The 22,841-nt window shown below is 41.4% G+C and overlaps 1 protein-coding gene across 1 annotated transcript; it reads right to left on the bottom strand.

Annotated features, from left to right (window-relative positions):
• Positions 1 to 1,684: 1,684 nt before the first annotated feature.
• On the bottom strand, positions 1,685 to 12,156 carry GJB7 (gap junction protein beta 7). The gene is made up of 2 exons (XM_010987728.3): positions 11,908 to 12,156; positions 1,685 to 3,497 (listed from the first exon to the last, which is right to left on the bottom strand). The coding sequence occupies exon 2, from the start codon at positions 3,468 to 3,470 to the stop codon at positions 2,664 to 2,666; it is 807 nt and encodes a 268-aa protein (XP_010986030.1). The 5' UTR covers positions 3,471 to 3,497; positions 11,908 to 12,156; the 3' UTR covers positions 1,685 to 2,663.
• Between the last annotated feature and the right edge of the window lie 10,685 nt (positions 12,157 to 22,841).

Genomic DNA, 22,841 nt, shown 5'->3' with positions numbered 1-22,841 from the left:
ACTTTGGGGGTTTTATTGCTTTATTTTCTTTATTAAAAATTTAAAAACTAAAGTATATGTGAAACAATGAAAAAGGTTTATAAAGAAAATTTTCTCTCTCCCTCTCTTATTGTAACCAGAGTTGACCTCCCTCCACGTCTTTCCTCCTATTTACACAAACATTCTGTACGTACACATGTGTAAAAGTTAGGATGCTTGAAGCCTGAAAAGGAAAGGCTGATACAAAAGAGGAGTCCTACCTCTTTTTTTCTATTCTACGGGGGAAAATGTATGAAGAACATGATTTTATTAGGACTCTTTCAGTTGCAAAACCCAGAAACCCGATTTAAACCAGCTTAAACAAAAATGAGGAATTAATCTTCCATGTAACTTAACTCCAGAAACTAGGGGTGGAGCCATCGTCAGAGACAGCAGGGGTGAAGAGTGCAAACGTCCTCAGGTCTTTGCCTTTCCCGCTCCCCTCTAGTTGTTGCAGTCTGTCTGTCTGAAGAAAACTGGCTCAGTTTCCTTGGGAAGATTGGAACCATAACCACTTGCTGGCCTCGGTATTCTTTGTCTAGGTACCTGAAAAAAATTTCCCTCCAGCTCCAATCAGAAGAAACCCTGTGGCCAGGGACAAAGTCTGTAACCAGTAAGATCTGGAGGGACAGTGCAAGGGAGTCAAAATAACTGAGTCAGGAATGGCTTGAATGAAATTAGGAAGACATTTGTTCAGTGATCTGGGAAGCCTGGTACGGGGAGAACGTGGTTTCAGGAAGACCAACGGTGATTTTTAATTCTGCTTTTCCTAGACCTATGTCCCAAATTATTCCCCTTCCTATCTAAACAACTCCGTGCATGGCCCTGGCTCCCATTACCTTTCAGTCTCCCCTCCACGCAAGGATGTAGATATCTAACCAATCTGTTTAGCTTGAGCAGAGCTTGCAGTCCTAACTGATGTGAAGAGGCTGAGGTCCCTAGAAATATTTTGGCAGGAAATTCATCCTCAGTCTGAAAAATTCCCTGGAATCCATTCCAGTTCTGGGCACTAAAACCCTGTTTTCTAGATTCCGTGCCATGATCAGGGCCTTCAAAATCTTAAACCTCTTTAACCACCTATTACTGTAGGAAAAAAAACAAAACATATTCCTGTAAGTCTTCACTGGTTATCTGTGTTTGTGAAGGCTGGCTTTTTCACGTCACATGGTGCAGAGCAGTGGACGTAGTGCGTGAGTCCCGCAGTGATCTGCAGTGTAACCGGAGGAAGGGGAAAACCACAAAGTTCACGTCCTCTCTGCTGTCTGGGACACAGTTGCTAAGACAGATTATGACCCCTGTGGGCTGTGTCATGACACAAATCACCTTCATTATGCAGGAACTGAAATGAGACATTTTAGGTTAAAGAGGGCAGACCACGAAAGACATGACATAATTGGTTTTAGTTAAAATTACATTTTTATGTGCTGACTTCTCGTTTAAAAAAATCCCAGTGGGGAAGAATGATTTCAGAGCTATCTTTACCAAGCAGGGTTGCAAATCCTATTCTAAAACTGTCAGAACAAGTTTTATTTCACAGAATAATCATGCCCAGTGCACCCAAGTAACACGGTATCAATGACAGCCAAATAATACCTCAGAACCACTTCATTTTCATCCTGAAGAAGTGTGCATATGTTAGAGAATTAAATCCAAGGAGAATGTACCTGTGGTTTTTTTTTTTTTTTTCAGTAGGAAAGTAAAAGAAAGCCACAGTCTTCAAATCAAGTGATAATAAACATCTTTTTAAACATTTTTTTGCACCAATATGACAGCACAGTACACATCTTATTATCTATTCTAGAGGGAGATATACTAGTAAATTGTAGTCAAACTATGACAAATAGTACATTATGAATTCCTGCTTATTAAAAAGTCCAGTGACACGGAAATTTACAAAGTATGTCAATGTTCTATGGTTAAAGATAAGTGTTCAGTCATTATCAGGTGGGCATATTCTTTTTCTGGGTCCTTCCCCGCTCCTGCTCCCTCCCTATCAATGTGCTTCCTTCTGTGGGTCCTGCCTTCCCTCGTGACTCTGGAGTGACCCTTTCAGATGTCGGCTAGTTTAGGCTTAAGTGGGTATCTCCCAATAATATTGGTATTTCACTTGGAGACCACTAAACGTTGGATTGCATCCCACTTATATCCAGGGACACCTAGGCTGCAAAGGGTCCTGGGCTCTGTGGTCCCTTCCCCAAGCTGGGCCTTCTCACTGAATGTACTTCTGTGTGCCCTGGTTGGCTGCTCTCCTGCCCTCACCGTAGTCTTTCTCTGCAAAGACAGAGTCGGGCTGAGTGAGTGGAGCCTTGGCTGCCACTTTGGAAAGATTGCCAGCACCTCCATTCTTGCTTACAGGCCACACATTTGTCAGAAGTGTCACTTTTTATATTTTCCAATTGACACATCTAAGCACTTAGAAGAATGCTGTTAGTTCGGTTTCTTCAGACTAACTCGCAATTAACTATCCAGACACGACCCATGTATCCACATAAACCCTATAACCAAACAATGAGACCTCTGTCTAGAATGTACAACTGAGCACATGTTGAAAATTTAAGAAATTCCCCCCTAGTGACATTAAGGCTGACATCTTTTGTTTTCCAGAGTCCTAGGTCTTGCTTAAGAAGGAGGCAGGTTTCCTTTGTTTAACCCTCTTGGGTGTCACAGGGCAGCTTAGTTTCAGCCCCCTGGGGTGCGCTCATGGCTGAGTCTGAATGGTGCTTCTGGAGTAGGGGAGGGGCCCCCATCTCACCACATTTAACATGTCTGAGGTTGTGGCACTCACACACTGGGGACTTAAGTCTTTTGTAGTATTTTTGGAGACAGCACTTAAGAAAACATTTGAGAATCAAAAAGCTCAGTTCAGTGACATTCAACACAATGCACAGGCATGAGGTGACGACCAAGAAGAGGATGAACACTGTCTTCTCCGTGGGTTTGGAGATGAAGCAGTCCACCGTGTTGGGGCACGGCTTCAAATCACACTTCACCAGGTAGGGAACCCTGAAGCCATCATACAGCTTGTAAAATAAAACCAGGAAGCCAATTTCGAAACTAGTCTTAACAATGAGGCTGATGAGATAAGTGTACCACAGGCCCCCATCCATGGTGCCAGGGCTGACATAGAGTTTCTTTCGGTGCCTTTTCTCTCTCCCCTTGCGATAGGCCACATGTAGAACCACCAGCAGCGAAGGCGTGGAGACCATGATCAGTTGTAAGGCCCAAAGTCTGACCTGGGAGATGGGGAAGAAGTAGTCGAAGCACACGTTTTCACAGCCGGGCTGTCTAATGTTGCACTCAAATTCTTTCTGTTCATCTTTCCACACGTGTTCTGCTGCCACCATGTAGACCAGCAAACGGGAGATGAACACAACAGCCAGCCAAATCCGTCCGATCCCTGTGGAGTATTTATTTACCCCACTTAGGAGGTCTCTGAGGAACATCCAGCTCATGACTCAGGTTCGAAAGAAGGCAAGATGCTGCAAAAGAAAGCAGTTTCATCATGATTCCTTTACTCCTATTCCACTGATCATTTCCACTGTCTCACTTGTAGATGATGGCATTATGGAAGATCAACTTGAACTCCTGCATTGTTACAACCCTGGATGTTGAGGGCTTTCTAAGAATTCCATAGGATAATCTCACTTTCATACAAGCAGATGACACCACTGGCCCCTGGGACATGAATGATTCCATGCTCGGTTTAATTTGGAGTTTGGTCGGTCATCCCAAACATGCTGTCCCATTTTCAAATAAATCCTTCTAATCTGTTTCTTCTCTCTAAGAATGGTTGGGGCTCTGTGTCTGATCCAGAAAGAATTAGGTATGAATCCCAAGGTGACTTTGGTACCTTGGGATATCCCTCCCATGCCAGCTTCTTCTTTTTTATGCTTTATTATTGTTTCTGAAGTATAGTTGATTTACAATATTGTGTTAATTTCAGGTGTACAGCAAAGTGATTCAGTTATATTTTTTCAGATTATTTTCTATTATAGGTTATTACAAGACACTGCTTAGTTTCCTGTGCTATACAGTAAATCCTTATTGCTTATCCATTTTATAAATAGTAGTATCTGTTCATCTTATACTCCTAATATATCCCTCCCTCCCTTTCCCCTTTGGTAACCATAAGTTTGTTTTCTATGTCTGTGAGTCTGTTTCTGTTTTGTAAATAAATTCATTTGTATTATTTGTTAGATTCCACATACTGAAGCTGTGGTCTCTACTCAACTTTCTCTAAATTGTCATTGCCCCTCCCCAGTCCTTAAAGGTTACTCCCTGCCCCTCCCTCCTCTTATGTCCTGTATCTCGTACCAGCAGCTGGCCTACAATTTGATAGTGAAAAGTGAGGCTCTCCGCTATGAACTTCCTCGAACTCATGCGCTTTCATCCCTCCCGGTCTGCTGACTTCCATGCCCCACTTACTTTCTTTACCCAGTTTGGAGGGAGAGGATGGTCTCTTCTCGCCTTAAAACAATCGTTCCAGCCCTACATCCCGTTCTTGGTCTACCCATTTTCCCTCTTCTGTACTGTATCTTCACATCCACTGTCCCCTTCCTCTAAGCATATAAATGTGCTTACGTGTTGTCTGTTCTTAGTGGGGGAGATCTTCACAGCTTGTCTTTCTGACAGCCTCTATCTTTATCCTCTATTTCCATTTCCTCAACTATTATTCATCTATCATCTCACTGAGTCTAGTTTTTCTTCTCAGCGCTGCACTTAACTTTTCATGCTAAAGTTAGCACTCTCTCAGCTACCAAGCCTTCTGGACACCACGTCTCATTTAATTGTTCAGTGCCATTTGACACTGCCGCCTGCCCTTGTGTTTTCGAAACTCTTTCAGCCTTGACTTTCCCACTACTCTACTGCTCGTTCTGTAATTCTGATCCAGATTACTGTGTCACCTTAGTTTTCTTTGTCCACCTCTGAACAGCTATTTTTGTTCGTTTTTGGTGGCAGTTGTGTTGTTCTTTCAGATGAGAAAGCAGACTCTGAAAAATGAAGCCACTTCCCAAGGTCACAAAGTAAAATGCAGGGCAGGGTTCAAGTCCAGTTTCCATTACTCTTAAACAAAGTTTCCCAACAGTGGCACCAGTGACATTTTGGGCTGGACAATGCTCTGTTCCAGCAGCTGTCCTGTCCATTGTAGGATGTTTAGCAGTGTCCCTGGCCCCTACCAGTTGACAGGTGATGTCAGTAGCATCACCTCCCACCCCATTTGTGACAACCGAAAATGTCTCCAGACGTTTCCAAAAGTACACTGGGGAGATGAAACAAAATCTCTCCAGTTGAAAACCACTGTTCTTTACTCTCTACTATGATCAGAAGATGTGGGCTGAGCGCCACGTCTGCCACTAATATACTTGGTGATTTCTTAGGAGAAAACTGTGCCATTTCAAGTCCTGGCTCCTATTACAAAGATGAATTATTTCTTGTTTTCTCCATAGACTCAGCCAAAGGAGTATCATGGAAATGATGATGTGAGGGGAGCCAGGGGGTTAAGAAAATTGGGATATTGTTATAACAGCATTCCTGTCAGAGCACATCACATTGTCTCTTACAGAGGGAACAATATGTAACAAGCCCACATGCTAGAGCCCTGAGGAGACGTATGAAGGTTAAGAGGTGCTTTCAGAGAAAACAAAGACACACGTATATAATGCCCTATTCAGCAGGGAACAAATACTTCAATGTCCTTGGTTTTCAGAACACAAACAAAATTGTATTAAATAAAAAGCATTCTCAAATCCACCTGAAAGGTTAAGTCTCCATGAATTATTAAAACAAAGCCCCAAAGATTAAAAACAGGGAAAGAAGGTATTATGTGTCCCCATGACATGTGTCATTGGGCATTTGTCCATATTACTTAGGAGGGTGTTTACGTAATGTTACAACACATTTAAAAGCACCCTGTGTGACATTTTGGAGAAGGGAGAAGGGCAAGAGATTATCTTTCTGTTTTTCCAAAAAGAAAAATAGTGAGAAAGTGACTAATGTTTGAATAGAATCAGAAGACTGGGGCCATCAAGTGTGTCAGGACGGTGAATTTCATTTGACTGATAAATGTCCATTTTATTTTGAAATTCTCTGCTAATGGAAAGGCAATGGCTTTTCTCAGAAGGGAGGAGTGTTCTAACATTGGTTCATTTGTAACAGAGGTGCTTCAGCACAGTGAATAAGAGCCTGGGCACAGTGTTGGACTCTGTGGGTTCAAGTCCATAGCAGTACCCACTTCATGGAGCTCAAAAGAGATTGACACGTGGTATGTGCTCAATACACATTATTATTATAATTTTCAATTTTGTCATTAAAAACCTTTTCTTGGTGCTAAAGTGAAGTCTTTCCAATTGCAAGGTAAATTATATATATATATATTATTATTATTTTTTATATATATATATATATTTTTTTTTCCCCTCTAGCTCTGTTCCTGTGAATGTGGATAATAGCTTGGAATCTCCTAATAATATCCCTTGAAGCATTTGAAAGCAGTGAAGTCATCAGCTCATCAGCTCAACATTTTCATCTCTTAATAATATAGATTGTCTCCTTATTTATCAAAAGGGTCTTTAATTGATCCCTTTTCTCAAATCACCAAGGAATAAGCCCAATTTTTAAAGACTTTCCTCTTAACAATTTAATGTTCAGGTTACCCTATGACTTTCTCATTTCTCTTAAGAAGTGGCAGTTACCTGCACAGGAATTTAGTTTGGAAAACTCAAATATTTTCAGAAAGTAAAATATTCAGTATTCCCAGTATCAGGAATAATTTCGGAAATCTCAAATTTTCCTTAAACATTTGATCTAAATTAAAAGTGGGAGTGAGAAGAAAGTGCTGGGACAAGCAGATTTCCACGTGCAAAAGAATGATGCTGGATCCATTTCGCAACACCATTTTAAAAATTAACTAAAAATAGATAGATGACCTAAATATAAGAGCTAAAATCATAGAATTCTTGGAAGAACACATAGGGTAAACTTTTATTGGATTTGATAATGGATTCTTAGACATGACACCAAAAGCAAGAGCAAAAAAGGAAAATAAAATAGATAAATTGGACTTCATCAAAATTAAAAACTTTTGTTCATCAAAGGACATTATCAGGAAAGTGAAAAGACAACTTACAAAATGAGGAAAAATATGTTTAAGTCCTATATCTGGTAAGGGTTTAATACTCAGAATATGTAAAGAACTCCTAAAACTCAGCAACAAAAGACAACTCAATTTAAGAAATGGGCAAAAGACTTGAATAGGTATTTCTCTGAAGAAGCTATACAGAAGGCCAATCCACACATGAAAAGATGCTCAACATCGATTAGTTATTAGGAAAATGCAAATCAAAACTACAGTGAGATACCATTTCACACTTACTAGGATGAGTATAATTGACATGACAAGGATGTGGATAAGGCAAGGATGTTTGCAAGGATGTGGAGAAATTGGAACCCTTATACAAAACTTGTGGGAATGTAAAATGGTGCAGCCACTGCAGAAAACAGTTTGACAGTTCCCCAAAAAACTAAACATAGAATTACCATATAACCCAGCAATTCCACTTTTAGAGATATAGAAAAAAAGTTGAAGACAGGGACTCAAAAACACAAAGAATATCGTGTGCCAATTATTGCATATGCGTTATTCTCAACAGCCACCAAGTGGGAAACAACCCAAGTTACATCAACAGAGGAAAGGATAAACAAAATGTGGTATACACATACAATGGAATAGTATTCAGTCCTATAAAGGAATGAAGTCGTCCTGATATAGGCTACAGCAAGAATGAGCCTTGAAGACATTACAGTAATTGAAATAAATCAGACACAAAAGGACAAATATTGTGTGATTCCACTTACATGAAGTATTTAGAACAGGCAAGTTCATAGAGATACCAGGGACTAGAAGGAAGGGAGAATGGGGATTTATTGCTTAATGATTACAGAATTTCTGTCTGGGGTTGAAAAAGTTTTGGAACTAGATAGTGGCAATGGTTGCACAATACTGATAATGCAGTTAGTGCCAATGAATTGTACACTTAAAACTTATTAAAATGGGAAATTTTATGTTATATGTATTTTACCACATTGAAAAATTGTCCCCAAAAATGTGGGTAGAAGGAAGTTTATTTGGAATATAAGGGAACAATAGGGCTTCCCTTATAAGCTGAACATTTAAAGAGAGCTATTTATATAGGGAGTAGAAATAGGGATACAAGGAAGCATAACAAAATATCGATAATATTGATAATAATATGTATCAGTGAAAAAAGTTCTTAAATGATTTTTAATGATTTCCTGTATTGCCCACATTTTTTACAATAAGAGCCTACAAAATTAAATCTGAAAAAAAAAATAAACCTAATACAGAAACACTGGGAAATCAGAGAGCCACCACTGTTTCATGTGCATATGTTTTTATAACAATTGAAGAAGGCTGTTTCTACAATCAACATTTACAAATCAAGCCAATCAATATACGTCTGGAGGGTTACCATGTGGGAAAATCATGTGGTGAATTCTCTTTGATCTTTCTTGCCTCTACATTACAGGCCAGTGACTCCCCAGATTACCTCCAGTCCAAACCTCTCAGTAAAGATTTCACTCAGAGCTCTGCGTGAAAGAGAGGTGAACAGAAACTGCATAGACCTGCTCAGAGTTTACATAGCTCTCTGCATGGAGAGAACGCTGTAACATGCGGACACCACTCTCTCTTCTGCAACCGAGGATCCTGGATTTTCTGGGACAACCCCTATGGCAAACATGCAAGCTAGTGCCAGAGCTGGTGAAGACGTTTGCAGGTCTTCGGTTCAAACAATGGGTCCCAGTAACCATCTGGAAGGTGCAAAGACAGCTGATGCATCTAGCTTCTCTGCATCTTGGATCAAACATCTGTTGCAGTCATTTGATTCTCACTACTCCAAATTATCAAGCAACTTTCTGAGTAATCATTTTCTTGCCGAGTTTCCTTAAACTGTTCAAGGAAGTTCTCTTGAGATTCGATACAAGAGTTCCAGTCCCTGGAGAGGTGCTTTATAAATCAGGCTCCCCCAGGCTTGGTAAATGTGGATGAGTCCCTTAGCGCTGACTCAACTCGGGATGAACTAACAATACATCTGGCCTTTGAAACTTTGGGCCTGAGAACCAGAGTGCCTGTCCTTTCCTTGTTGCAGGATGCGCCATTGGCACGCCAGTAACTTGTCCCCACACAGGAGGCTTTTTTTTGGGTAAATTGAAGTATAGTTGATTTACAATGTGTTAATTTCTGGTATATGGCATAGTGATTCATTTATATATATACATATATATTTTCCTTTTCCTATTCTTTTTCATTATAGGCCATTACAAGGTATTGAATATAGTTCCCTGTGCTGTATGGTAAGACCTTGTTGTTTATTTTATGTATAGTAGTTAGTATCTGCAAATCCTGAACTCCCAGTTTATCCCTCCCCACCCTCCTTTACCACCCTGTTAACTATAAGTTTGTTTTCTATGTCTGTGAGTCTGTTTTTGTTTTGTATGTAAGTTCATTTGTCTCCCCCCACCTTTTTTTTTTAGATTCCACATATGAGTGATATCATATGGTATTTTTCTTTCTCTTTCTGGCTTTCTTCACTTAGAATGACAATCTCCAAGTCTATCTATGTTGCAGCAAATGGCATTATTTTATTATTTTTTATGGCTGGGTAGTGTTCCATTGTATAAATATACCACAGCTTCTTTATCCAGTCATCTTTTGATGGACATTTAGGTTGCTTCCATGTCTTGGCTATTGTGAATAACGCTGCCATGAACACTGGGGACATGTATATTTTTGATTTAGAGTTTCCTCTGGGTATGTGCCCAGGAGTGGGATTGCTGGGTCACAGGGTAAGTCTGTTTTCAGTTTTTTAAGGAATAGCGGTCTTCACTTCTTGTGTGGTTCAGGCGTCAGCAAACAAGTTCCCTCTGAGTGCTCCAAATGGCCACAAACACTGTCTGAGAAGCCAGGAGCTGGAGACCTGCTCTGTAATTACCAAGAAGTGCTGTTTTGAAACTTGTGTTAATGGGACAATGGATTTCCAATGCCCCACAGACCACCAGTGACAAGCCCTGAAAAAGCCATTAGTCTCCACCCCAGCTCCTTTCACGTCTCAGTGATAACAGCACCTGTGCTCAGGTAGCGCTGGACCACTTTAGAAACATCTCACAGCATCTCACTAGACCCTCACCCCATCCTCTGCCATAGGCACCGGGTGTGGTATGACCCTCAATGCGGTGATGAAGAAATTGAAACTCAGAGAGGGAAGCGGCTTGCCCATGACTCCTAATAATCAGCAGAAAATCCCGCAGAAGGACCGTCCTGCAGGACTGGTGTCCATCTGCCCCTGGGCCTGATCTCTGCCCTACTTGCACACAAATCATCACAAATTATCTTTAACCCCTAAAGAAAAGTTTTCTCTCTCTCTTTTCACCGCTAACACTAGTGAAGTCTTTAACCCCTTGTTCGAATATAAGGCACTTTCATTTTTAGAGAGAGCCTATTTGGGAAATCCCAAAAGCAGAGAATTTCTCAAACCAGGATCTGTGGCCTCTGAGGGTCTGTTGTTAGATTCTCAGGAGTCTTTGAGAAGTTGGTGTGTGTGTTTGTGTGTGTGTTTTTCTGATCTTTAAACAAATAAAAGCAAGGCTGGATGACAAGGGCTGCCCTGAGACTTAGTGCTCGTATTTACCAGAGTTTGGCAAACTACATAGCCTTCAGGCCAAATCCAGTCCACCAGATGTTTTGTAAATAAAGTTTTTTGGGACACAGCCGTGCCCAGTCATTGACTATTGTCTATGGCTGCTTTCACCCCAAAATGGCAGAGTTAAGTAGTTGTAACAGAGACACAACAGCTCTCAAAGCCTAAAATATTTTCTATCAGGCCTTTTGCAGAAAATGTTGTTGACCTCTGATATTTACATCATGTTTAAAATCACCTTGGAACCAAGTTGCAGAACTTCAATCAGCTAGGCCTACGAGTGCCCACACACCATGGGTTGTGCTCAAGAGAAAGCCCTGTGAAGCCACGGGGAGGGCAGCATGAACTAGGCTGCGAGTGGCCAGACCGAAGACCAAGGCTGGAAGAAGCAGCCTGGACCAGCCCTGGTGTGGCAGGCGGGCCCATCACCTGAGCTCTGCAGTCAGAATCTCATTCTCTCAATGAGGAGCAATTTCATTTCAGCAAAGTGACCTCTTTTGTCCACTAAACTTTACTGAATTTTCATTTAATTTATTGGTTTTGTGACGTTTGGTTTTCCTTTTATACATTTAATTGCATAAAAGCCAGAAGTCTAAGGATTAGCCTGTAGATGTAAAATTATTTTAGATCTAATTTTATATTTTACATTGAAAACATGGATGGTCAGTACTGAAGGTCGATGCGCAGTGCTGAGTAGAGCAGTGCCCACCCAGGCTGACGTGTGTACCTACACACCACTGGCCTGGTATTTCAGTTTCCTGTATGAATAAAGAGTGGCGTTTTCAGAGGATTCTCTCTTAGGCACAGTGCAAAGATTGTCCTCAGGCCACACAGAAAGGGCCACTGAAAGGTCCTGACCTGTACCCCCATCACCTCACTTACATCAGCCCACACCCTGTCCTCGGGCCAGGCTCCTGACCTGGCCATGGCCTCCCAAAGCCCTCGTCACTCCCACATTCCAAATGGAGAACTTTTCAGAGCGGCAGCTCATCCAGAAAGGGCACCTGTGATGGGGCACAAAACTGCACAGCAGTATGTCTAGGTTTGTAATAATTAGGACACCTTCTCTGACAGAAGCTTCTTGGAAAGAGGTAATGACTCCCCAATAGCAAAAAATGGCCTTCCCCCGTTAAAGAAACAGATGCGACCGTAAGCGAACGAAAGCTTAACTTACCTCTTGACCCAGACGTGGAGATTAAGAAGAGAGCCAGTCTGTTGCTCAGGCGATTAAAAAAGTCATGAGTTGATTATATTGTTTCCCTGGGAGGGAACTAGTGCTTTAAGCTGAGGAGAATGGAGTCGAGTGGTTTCCAAGGTAGTGTAAGCCAAACAGGTGTAACCTGATCATTTGTTTTGGCTCATAATGTTGATGAGAATTCTTGTGTCCCCACTGTTTACAATATACATTCAAAGAGGACAGAAACTAGGGAAATGAATTCAAAGCCATTCATGTACCCAGAGTTCATTGAACATCCCTTTTCATAAAACTTTGTCATCCTCCATACAGAGAACCTGGGACAATGAGAGAGAGCGTTTCATCTCTTTAATGATTTCCCAAGGTTATTTATCAAAAGCCATCTAGGGGATTAAAAAAAAATAGTAGACAAAAGGACAATTTGAGACAATCTATCTTTAATAAGCTTATTTTAATTTCAGGTGTCCTACTCTTAGAAATTCAGTAAGGAAAAGGCATAGTAAAAATCACTTTTCTAAACTCAGAAAGCGTGGATAACAGACATTTTCTATGTATGTAACAAACGGATGAGAGAGAGAGAAAGAGAAAGGACTATCTTTTTATTGCACCATTTCCAGGCATGAGTTCAGCTGAAATTAAAGACATGTAGAAGGGAAAATGAAGTCCCTTCTCTCTTGGAAGAAGAGCTCAGCAACAGGATTTTACCGTTGGCAATGACAGTGGATGTCATGAAATGTAATGCCTTCATTTTAGAGTTGAGAAAACAGAACCACAGAGAGGGACCTGCCTCAGGTCCCAGAGCCAGTACAGAAAGTGTGGAAACCAAGTGCCAGACTCCCTCACTGTGACAGCCACCCCCTGCTCTCACAGACCGCGTGGATTTCCCTTCTCTCTTACTGCTCTTAACGCATAGAACCTTTAAAATGACTCCATATGTTCATATATTTAATCCAAAATTCACAGAAGAGTGCAGTTTATTTCTGAAAAAGCAGCAATCCACATTATTAATTATATTAAAGCTTTTCCACACCCAGCAAAGCAAATCTTGTTTGGTTTGGTTTGGTTTGGTTTTTACAGAGATCTCAGGATCCCATAATAGTGGCCCAATCTCCAAAGAATTACTCTCACGATAAGGTCCCAAAGTCTTGTCTCTGGGATTGAGCTTCCCTTTTAGTTTCCACCGCTTTGTTTATAAATGAGCACTTATCAAACTTTATCCACGGCCTGAAAAAACATTACCTGTTTGTACTAAAATACATTCTGCCAGTAGGACCGAGGTGGTTTGTTGTTAGGGCAACCATCAGGATGGCCTCAGTGAAACCCCAGCGGGTAATGATTCAGAAGACCCCAGCCTTCCAATAAAGTTAGCACCAACAAACAGAGAGAGCATACGGCAGGGGTGTAATTTTCTAGACCAAGGTCTCTGGCCTCAAGGGTCTTGTATCATCTTACACACAAGCTAGGAGAGGGAGAAATTGCTGGGGGTGAGGGTGGGGACAGTCAGGAGAGGTTCTACGGAAGAGGAGAGGTACGGGTTGGGTCTTTGTGGAGCAAGAGGCAGGAACGTGGGTGTGTGCTGGACACAGCGCCTCTGCTGAATCCCCACCTTCTCCGTGAGACTCATGATGCTTTCCATGTTGTCGACAGAGAGATTTAATTCTTCCCCCTCCGCTGTTTGTTGAAGAAACAAGCATAGTAAGGACAGCGAAAGGAGTGGTGTGTTGTAGTAAATAACATCATCTTGAAGTCAGAAAGCTGAGGATGATGAGAGATCAGAGAAGACAGAGCTGGAAAGAGAATGGAGTGAATGCTGTCAGCCTTGTTCTCTTCTCTTCTCTCCTGCAGGACGTCAGCATGAGCAGAGCCCAGAACAGACTGACACCATACAAGTCAGAGCCTTCAAATGTCCAGCATATCCCCCTGGATGAACCACACAGGAGTGGGGGTGCAGGAAGACCTGCTTGGTGAGCACCGTGTTAAGTAAGGCAGCAGAGCTGTATTGAGTGCAGACCCTGTATGGGAAGAACAGGACCAGGGTCTAAGAGCTAACATCATAGCTGGCTGCAGCGATGGAGGTATAAGCGCTGCGTGCACTGGGGACACTCACGCACATAGCACTGCGCTCTGAATCTGACCTTTACTGTTTCTCAGCATCGTGTCCCTTCCAAGGGAGGTCAGGAGTCTTCCCTACACCCTTTAGACACAGTTGGAGCACTGCATTTTGTTCTGGCGCCAGTAAGACCTTTGACAAACTCAAGCAGGTCTAGAAGACAGTGACCAGGTTAGAGAAGGTGTCTCTAAATATGTCTTAAAAAGATGGATTGGAGGTGCTTGGCCTGGAGGGGCAAGGTTCAAGGAAGTTACTTATCAGAATTTATGTCAATTCTACATCAAGATTTTTTTTTTTTCAATAGTAGAAATTCCATAGACTTGAGTTCAGACAAAGCAGGGAATCCTGGACCTATTTTTCATTTAACTTTGTGAACTTGCTCAAGATGCTTGAGTTTTCCTGGCCTCAGTTTCCTTGTCTGCAAAATGGGAAATGCATTCCCTCCTATAGTTTTCTTCTACTGCTTAAATGAAATAATAAGTGCTCGACAATAGCTGTGGTTATATTTGTCCACTGAAGGCAATGCGGACTTTGGGTTGTGAGAGTTCCTGTCAAGAATGTGGGACTAGAAATGAGAGAAACTTGCATAGACTTGGAAAAAAAACAAAACAAAACTGTCTTTTGTCCTGGGCAGCAAAGCCCTTGTGGGGAGAAGCTGTTTCCACATTTCAGAATAACTGCTTTTCAGTACAACTTATGAACACAGGATTCTACATGAAGAAGTACCTGTCTCTTTTTAATGCAGCAATTCTCAGTCACACCAGGAGCGCAGGGGAGATTGGCAGCAACTAGAACAGCTCCAGGAACACAATATATGCGTATTACTGAATAGTGGTGGATATTAACAGTACCAGGTGCTTCTGCATTTTTGTGTCCTGGGAAGCGTGGGCTGCAGGGCTCTGTGTCTTGAGCCTCTTCCTCTGGTGCCAAAGAAGAATCATCTGACTTCTGACTGATGCAGGAAAGGATTGAGGCAAAAATGCTTCGTGGGTCCACAGTATCTGAGGAGTCCAAAAGGTCACGTGTTAGCACAATTTCTATATCTCAAATGAGTCTTCAACATTTTCCAAATGAAAAAGTGAGCATCATCTCCTGGCTGCAACCACTCCTGAATTGGCCCTGTCTGGACGCAGTGGCGTGAAGACCTCGCCCGCATCAGCAGAGCCTCCGTTCCTGGCCCCATCTAGGCACCACGTCTCCCCCCAGGGCACTGAAAGCACTCCAGGTTCAGTATTTGCACTCAAAGCATCAAATATTTTCTAAGCATTTTCCATGTCCAGGAAATGTTTGAGACACTGTTTTTCCTCAGAAAGAGGAACTCACACATGACCTACGATCAGCCTCTCAAACCTTTCAGGGCTGTACTGGCCTTGAAGTTAACAAGCGCCTGGGCCTCTACCTCTAGTTCATTTTTCTTGTTGTTGAGTCTACAGATCGAAGGCCGTATTTTGTACACCTCTGCTTAAGGAAATAAGTATGTGGTATCAGAAGACGTTTAGATGCAACTGCTATGTTCACAGCACACAGAGAACAACAGCGACTACGCTTGTACGACAGGTAAGCCTAGGTTTTAGCTCTCGTTCCTTATTGTTTGAATCTTCTTTAAGAAAAACAACACTATGAATGGCTTTGTGTGCATATAAATGTTATTGAGATACAGATATTGGAGGGCAAACCACAAATTTCTCTCTTCTCCGCCAACTTTTGCCAAAAACAGTTCCTAATTTAATCACCTGTATGCCTCCCCACCCTTCCAAAAAATAATATTATTTCACTTTTATTTAATTAAAGTAATTAATTAAATTTTTTTAGAGAAGGACGTAGTTAGGTTTATTTTTTAAAATCTTTTAAATAAAAGTACTGGGGATTGAACCCAGGATCTTGTGCAAGCTAAGCATTCACTCTGTCACTGAGCTATACCTACCCCCTCCAAGAATATTATTTTAATAGTTAAATTCTAGATGGGATATGTAAATACAGGCAACAAAATCTCATTTTGTATACAAAAATCTATATAAATCTATAACTGTACCCTGCAGATTAATAATGTGAAATATAAATAAATAAAGACGTGAATAAGGCTCTCCCACTGGAGTGGCCAGAATAGACTCGTTTCAACTGTAACTTCATTATGTGCTTGGGAACTGGTAGCTCTGATGATCCGGCAGCAATGTGCAAGCATTGGGTAACAGTGTCTGACATAGAATAGGCATTAACATTAGTTAAATTTAAGGTTGAAAAGGCAAACTAGTGAATAATAGTTGATGAAACGATTTGAGATTTCCATGTGAAAGGGGACCTCAGTGTGTTAAAAATAGGAGCTGTTTGTTATTCCAATGAAATAGATGGGTAAAAATACTAATATACACATACATGTGTAACTGTAGAAGATGAAATAATTAGGTCAAATGCTTCCTCCAGTGCTTGGTTAAACTAAAAAAAATCGAAAGAAAACAAATCCTAGATAAAAAACTACTTAGACACATTTGATGTGGTTCCGATGAGAAGCACACGCTTCAGCTCCTGTTCGGGGCTCAAGGTCTGTGGATTAGCCACTCTGCATGTTGTCAGAATGGCTCAGCAGATGGTGTTCTGTAAAGTAAACATGGACATAAAATAGCCATCCATTCTTCTAAGTTTTGATGCCTAAGTGTGCTTACGTTTTGCTCCGTGTAGTATAATAAACACAGTTAATTCTGCACACAGCCTGTGTGTGGTTGTACATATAACTAAGACCACAGCATCCGGAGCCACACCCTGAACCCCAGAGACTGCTCAGCGTCTTTAGCTTATTAGAAAAGTTGAGAAGAAACCCCAGCATATGTAATGACCTCTGTCAGGTACTTGAGAGAAAGAAGGATTATTCCAAAGCCCAATTCTAAATCAGCTAACTCTTTTTTGGGGGGGAAGGGGGGGTCTTTAATAATATTTAAATACAAGGCAGATTTACCCTGAAACTAATGCAGCTTAAACCTTAAGGCCTCCAAGGCCCTGGAAAAGACCCTACCAGTGTGTTCTCATAGTGTCATATGTTTCTATACAATTTGCAAATATAAACTATTTTAACTGCTAAGGTAATCAAATCAGGAAGAATAAGTTAGAAAACCCAATAGAAAAACAGGCAAAAGAACAGATATTTTTGCAAAGAGGGTAATACACTAGAGTTATATAGGATGTCATCATCGGTGGAGGAAGTAGGGTAACAGATATGTGGGATCTCTGCATTGTCTCAATTTCTTGTGAGTCTGTCATTGTTTTTTCAAGTTTAAAAATTGGCATCTGAAAAGGGGATAATCATAAAGGAAATACAAATTAAATCACAATGAGCTACCGCTACACACCCACTAAAATGACTAATATTAAAAAGACTGGCAATATTAAGTATTGGTGGGACTGTGTGGCAACTCAAACTCTCATACACTGCTGGTGAGGGTATAAATTAGTGCAACCACTTTGGAAACTATACAACGTAATAAAATTGAACAAACACCCACTGACGACTCAGCAATTCCAATCCGAAGTATGCATCAAAATACACTAATGTTCATAACAGCACTATTCATAGTAGTCTCAAACTGGAAACACCCAAATGCCTATCAACATAAGAATAGTAAGTGAATTATGAAACGTTCATCTTGTCAACCTCCTCCCAAAGACCACCAGAAAACCTATAGGTCAAGCATAGCTTCCAGAGTCCTAGTAGTGTCTCTAAATGGGGAAATTAGAGAACAGTATTTTTAGGGTTTGGGATTCTGGATGCACAAGATTTGTGGCATGTCTTTCAAGGCAGGGAACTGAGGGGAGGGTATAGCTCAAGTGGTAGAGTGTCATGCTTAGCATGCACAGGGTCTTGGGTTCAATCCTCAGTACTGTCTCTAAAAGTGAATAAATAAACTTGATTATCCTCTCCAAAAAAATAAAACCCTAAATTTAAGAAAAAAAAAAAAGATAGGGAATTGGGACTGGATTAAGTTCATGACACAGTATTTTAGAGTTGCTGGTCATAGTAAAGCAAAGGTCTGGAAATGAGTTTTATGAAGAGCAAAACATCATCCCAATAAGTGAGTCGTTAACCCAGATAGGAAAACTGCTTGTAGAAATTGGTTTGCAAAATTTTCCTGATGCAAACAGTAAAGTACTTTATTGATCTGAAAAGGTATCTTCTTTGGTAAGAAATTCCTGGGGAATAGAAGCAGTTTTATTGACACTGGGTTGTCTTGGCAACCTGTACCATCAGTTAAGCCTGTATCGAGGCAGGGATCTCACTTCTCAGCACAATGGAATACTATATAGCAATGAAAACAAACAACTGACTGATAAATGCATCAATATTAATGAATTTTAAAACGTGAAAGTTAAAAAATTTAATATATGTTGATAGAAGTGGAAATAGTGGTTACCAGGGGAGGGGATGGAGAATGATTGAGAGGAAGTGTGATAGGGGTCCTGGGATGTGGTTCTGGGATGTTCTAGTTCCCACTCTGGGTGGTGGTCACTTGAGTGTGTTTGCTTTATGAGAATCCACCAAGCTGTACACTCAGGATTTGTATACTTTAGTTAAACAAATGCTTCAATTAAACAAAAAGATGACTTTAAAAAAGAGAGATGAGTAAAGGAAAGGGCTAATTCTAGCACCAGTTGATATGAAATAATTGCTATAGAAAACAAATGCAACAATAACATTAAAGAAAATTTGAACCAAAGAAAATAATGCCTCATTATTAACCATTTCTGTTACCCTGTTTGCCTTGATTCACTCACAGGTACGGAATTGACTGTGTTGAAACAATAATTGATATTGAGGCTACAAAGGAAAAGAGCTTTGTTAGGAGTCCTAAAAATTGTAATTTGGCAGACATATTTGGGTAAAAACAAGAAAGGCTGTTGTGGGAAAGAGAAAGAGTTAAGGGCTTATAAGGCAAAAGCCACAGGATTTTTCAAGAATTATAATTGACTCTGAGGCAAGAAAGGGAATATTTGTCCTTAAGGGATAAGCTGTAACCAGTTATTCTGGGATAAGGGTCCAATAAGTATCTCAAATTTCTGGAAAGTTGGGCAGATGTTCTAGATGCCCGCTTTAGACAGTGAGAGGTCCAAGGTCAGGTTCCAACCAGGCTGGAGACCAGCATAAGTCACACTTCCCCGATGGCCTTCTGGCTCTGTTTTAGAGAGCTCTCTTAGCACTACCTGCAGGCCTGTCTTGGAAGCTCTTCCCGCCTCTACTAGGCCTTGATTCACCAAGCTGAGCTGTGGGTGTGATGTCTCCCTGACTATCCTTATGGAGGGAGGAGTGAGGCAAAGAAAGGGCAGGGGTAAGAGAGAGGGTCCCAGCCGAAAAGTTTCCGCAGAAGAGTGACATGATTAGATTTGCATTAGAAAAGAGAATGATAGTTTGGAAAGGAGTTTGGTGGCAAAGAAGCCTCTGCGTTCATCTGCTCTCTTCTTGATCATCTCAACTCCCTTAGCTGTCAGTATATTCACCTCCTTGTTCTCACATCATTCTGATCCTTCCTTCTCAAACTCTTTCATGACATCCTCCTGCTCTGTTCACTCCCTAAATCTTGATGTTCCCAGTGTCTTGTCCTGGCCCACTGTTCTTTCTCTGTCACCCCTCCTGACATATTCACATCCACGCTCTTGGTTTTAACTATCATCTTTCTATTGATTCCTAAATCTTTATTTCCCTTGAACTTCAGATGCCTACACTGACTTCCTCATATGTATCTAGATATCCCACAGGTAGCTCAAATTGGACTCTTTTTCTGTCTGCCTACACCTCCCAAACCTGCATTTCCTTCTGTAGCTAAGCTTTTAGCCAGTGGCATCATTGCCCGAGTCAAAGCCCTGATGGTCATCTGTCTGAGACTAAATGCCTTAGCAAGAGGCCCTGAGCTGGAGAATTGTGTGCAGAAGGTTGTCTGGGGAGCACTCTTGGGAGATGCTTGTAAGACACTTGCAAGGAAGTGGAAAGGCAGGATCAGGCAGAGGGAGCAGCTGTCCCACGGGTGGTTATAACTGAGGTCTCAGCAGATCCTGCCGGAGGCTCTGAGGCTAGGACGGCCCGTCAGAGTTCTCTCACACTGAGACGAGGGCTGGGCCTTTCTGTGCCCTCCTCACCAGTCACCGGTCACAGGCCACCCCTGAAAGACGGTGTGAGGCGGTTTCCTGAAGCTGAGGGAATGCCCCGCGAAGGAGCAGCTCTGAGCAGTCGGCAGCAGATCTTTCTGCATCGCCCCAAATCAGGGATCTGGGTGGAGCCCCAGAGGATCCACGACATCCTCCTAGTTTCCTCGTTGTTACCACCTCCTGCCCCCATCTAAATCGGTCACTAGTCTTATTAACTTTCCCTGCTAATGCCACCAAAGTGTGGCCCCTGTTCTCTGTAGTGCCTATCACTGGCCTAATTCAGGCCTTTACGCTCCCTCTCCTGGAGTACCGCATTGGCTTTTCAACTAATTCTGTGCCCTTTAGCCCATCCCGTTCTCACAGAGGTCTTGGGAAACAGAAATTTGACCACGTCGCTCCTGGTTTAATGGCTTCAGATCACTGTCCAAGTATTTTATGATGGGTATGAGCCCTCCTAGGCTAGCCCCTGGTTCCCCAACCTCATTTCTTCCCATTTTCCATTTTATTATTCACTCTCCAGTGACTACTAAACACAGCACATCATGCTACTTGGCTGAACACTTTGAGGCCTGTGTTCATTCTGGTTCCCCTGCCCTAAAACATCCTTCCTAATTTCCTTGCCTTAATTAGCGCTCCAACTCTCAGCTCAGTCATCAGCCCCTCCCAGCCACAAACCTCCAGGCCAAGCCAGGTACCCTTCTCTGAGCTTCCATAAACTCTTGTGCAGATCGTTGTGGTATCACTTACCACATTACACTGCAATGACCTGTTTTCACATCTGTCTCCCTCACAGATCTTTAAGATGCTGAAGGGCAGAGGCTATATGTCAATGTCTGAGCTCCCTCCCAGCGTCCAGTATAGTACCTGTCACGTTGAATGCACCAAAATTGTTTTCACTAAACTGAACCTAACTGCAGTGATAAAAAACTTCTGCTCCTTCATTCTTTAAAAGAACAATTGAGTAAAAAATGTTTTCCCATTTTCTTCTTTTTAAGGTACTTTGAGATTATGAGACTTCAGAAAAATTCATATAGAATAAACATTGTTGATTCTGGTATCTTGAAATGCGATAGAAATAAATATGTAATAACCTGAAAAGTATCAAAAAACAGTTTTGCTAAAAATGCTATATGGAAGCAAAACAGTGATAAGAAATTGTGATCATCGAAATAATAGGTTCCCCCATTCTAATTTTTTTTTACTCATTTGTGTCTCCTATCATTTGATAGATTTTATTTCCTTCCCATAACAGATATTCCTATGATATCAAACCACAAGAAAGTTTTCATAAATAACAAGACCTTGGTTCTTCTGACAGTCCCCACTGGAAACAAAGATTACTCCTCAAGCTTCCAGGCAGATGCTCTTAGATTCCAGGGAATTGACAATGGAGGACATGTGTATCAGTTATCTATTTCTGTAATAATGCTGCCCAACTACCAACAAAATCTCAGTATAACAAAACGACAAGACACATTTAGGCTCAGCTGATCTGGGCAGGTAGCTCTGCTAATCTTGGCTTGCTCACACGTCTGGGGGCAAGCTGACTGATGGCCATTCTAGACTGGCCTCAGTTGGAATGGCTGGGATGACTTGGTTTGGCTCTGCGCGTTTCTCATCTCCAGCAGGCGAGTTAGGGCATACCCACCAGTCCAAGCACTTTTTCAGCCTCTGCTTGGAGCTCATTTGCTAACATCATATTAACCAAAATAGGTCACAAATTCAATTCCAGAGTCAGAGTGGGAGGGTGTGGATAAGGATATGGACACAGGGGTTGCGAGGTGGGAGACAGGGGAGCGAAGAATTGAGATTATTTTTGCATTATACCACAACATGATTAATTTTTTCCAGTTTGTCAGCTAATAATTCACTCAGTGGTGTTAGATATTCCCTGAGCCCACATCAATTATGTCACCTGCTCTGATTTGGCTTGAGGTTAGGGAAAAGAAGCCAGCACTTATATTACAAAAATTACAGCAACAGTAACAAAACAAAGCCTGCCTTTGACAAAACACCAATAAATTAATATGATTTTTATCATATCTTGTAAATCAACTATTGATTCTTGCCTGAAAACAACAAGTACCAGCACACCTGAGATTCCTTTGAGAAGGCGCACAGACCACTAGCATGGTCCCCGGAGCGCACTGTGAGAACTTCTGATTTAAACATGTATCTTTTGTAAATTTGAATGCATTTTCCCCGAGATGAACCTTTGTTCTATGCAGCTGATCCCATCAAATATAAAATCTCCTAATCCTAGCAAATACCAGATCTCCTGTTAAATGTTATTAAATATTGATGGTGCTATTTAAAATGAGGATTATAAAAGCTGTATTCAGACTGGCGTCATTCTTCCAAGTAATGTCTTAAAAGCGTCATAAACTGGAAAGAACTATTGTCTATTCATATCATTTGTGTTGTATTCATATCCATGAAATTGACAAGGCCTTTAGGCTTTTCTGTGTTGTCTTTACCCACAGTTTATGCTCCTTTTTTTTTTTTTTTCAGGTTCTTAGTCCTTATTCTTTTATTTGATCACTTTGGATAATCATGAAGGTAAAAGTGCTTTTGTTTACATAGTAATATTTGGCATTTAACTCATTAGTGAAGAGAACCCTAAGGGATAAGAAGAACATGTGGGTATGTTGATCACATAACACAACAAAGCTTTGCG

Source organism: Camelus dromedarius, chromosome 6 (genome assembly GCF_036321535.1).
Source record: "Camelus dromedarius isolate mCamDro1 chromosome 6, mCamDro1.pat, whole genome shotgun sequence".
Taxonomy (NCBI): Eukaryota; Metazoa; Chordata; class Mammalia; order Artiodactyla; family Camelidae; genus Camelus; species Camelus dromedarius.
The sequence above is the reverse complement of the archived record's forward strand: the minus strand, read 5'-3'. Positions and strand labels throughout refer to the sequence as shown.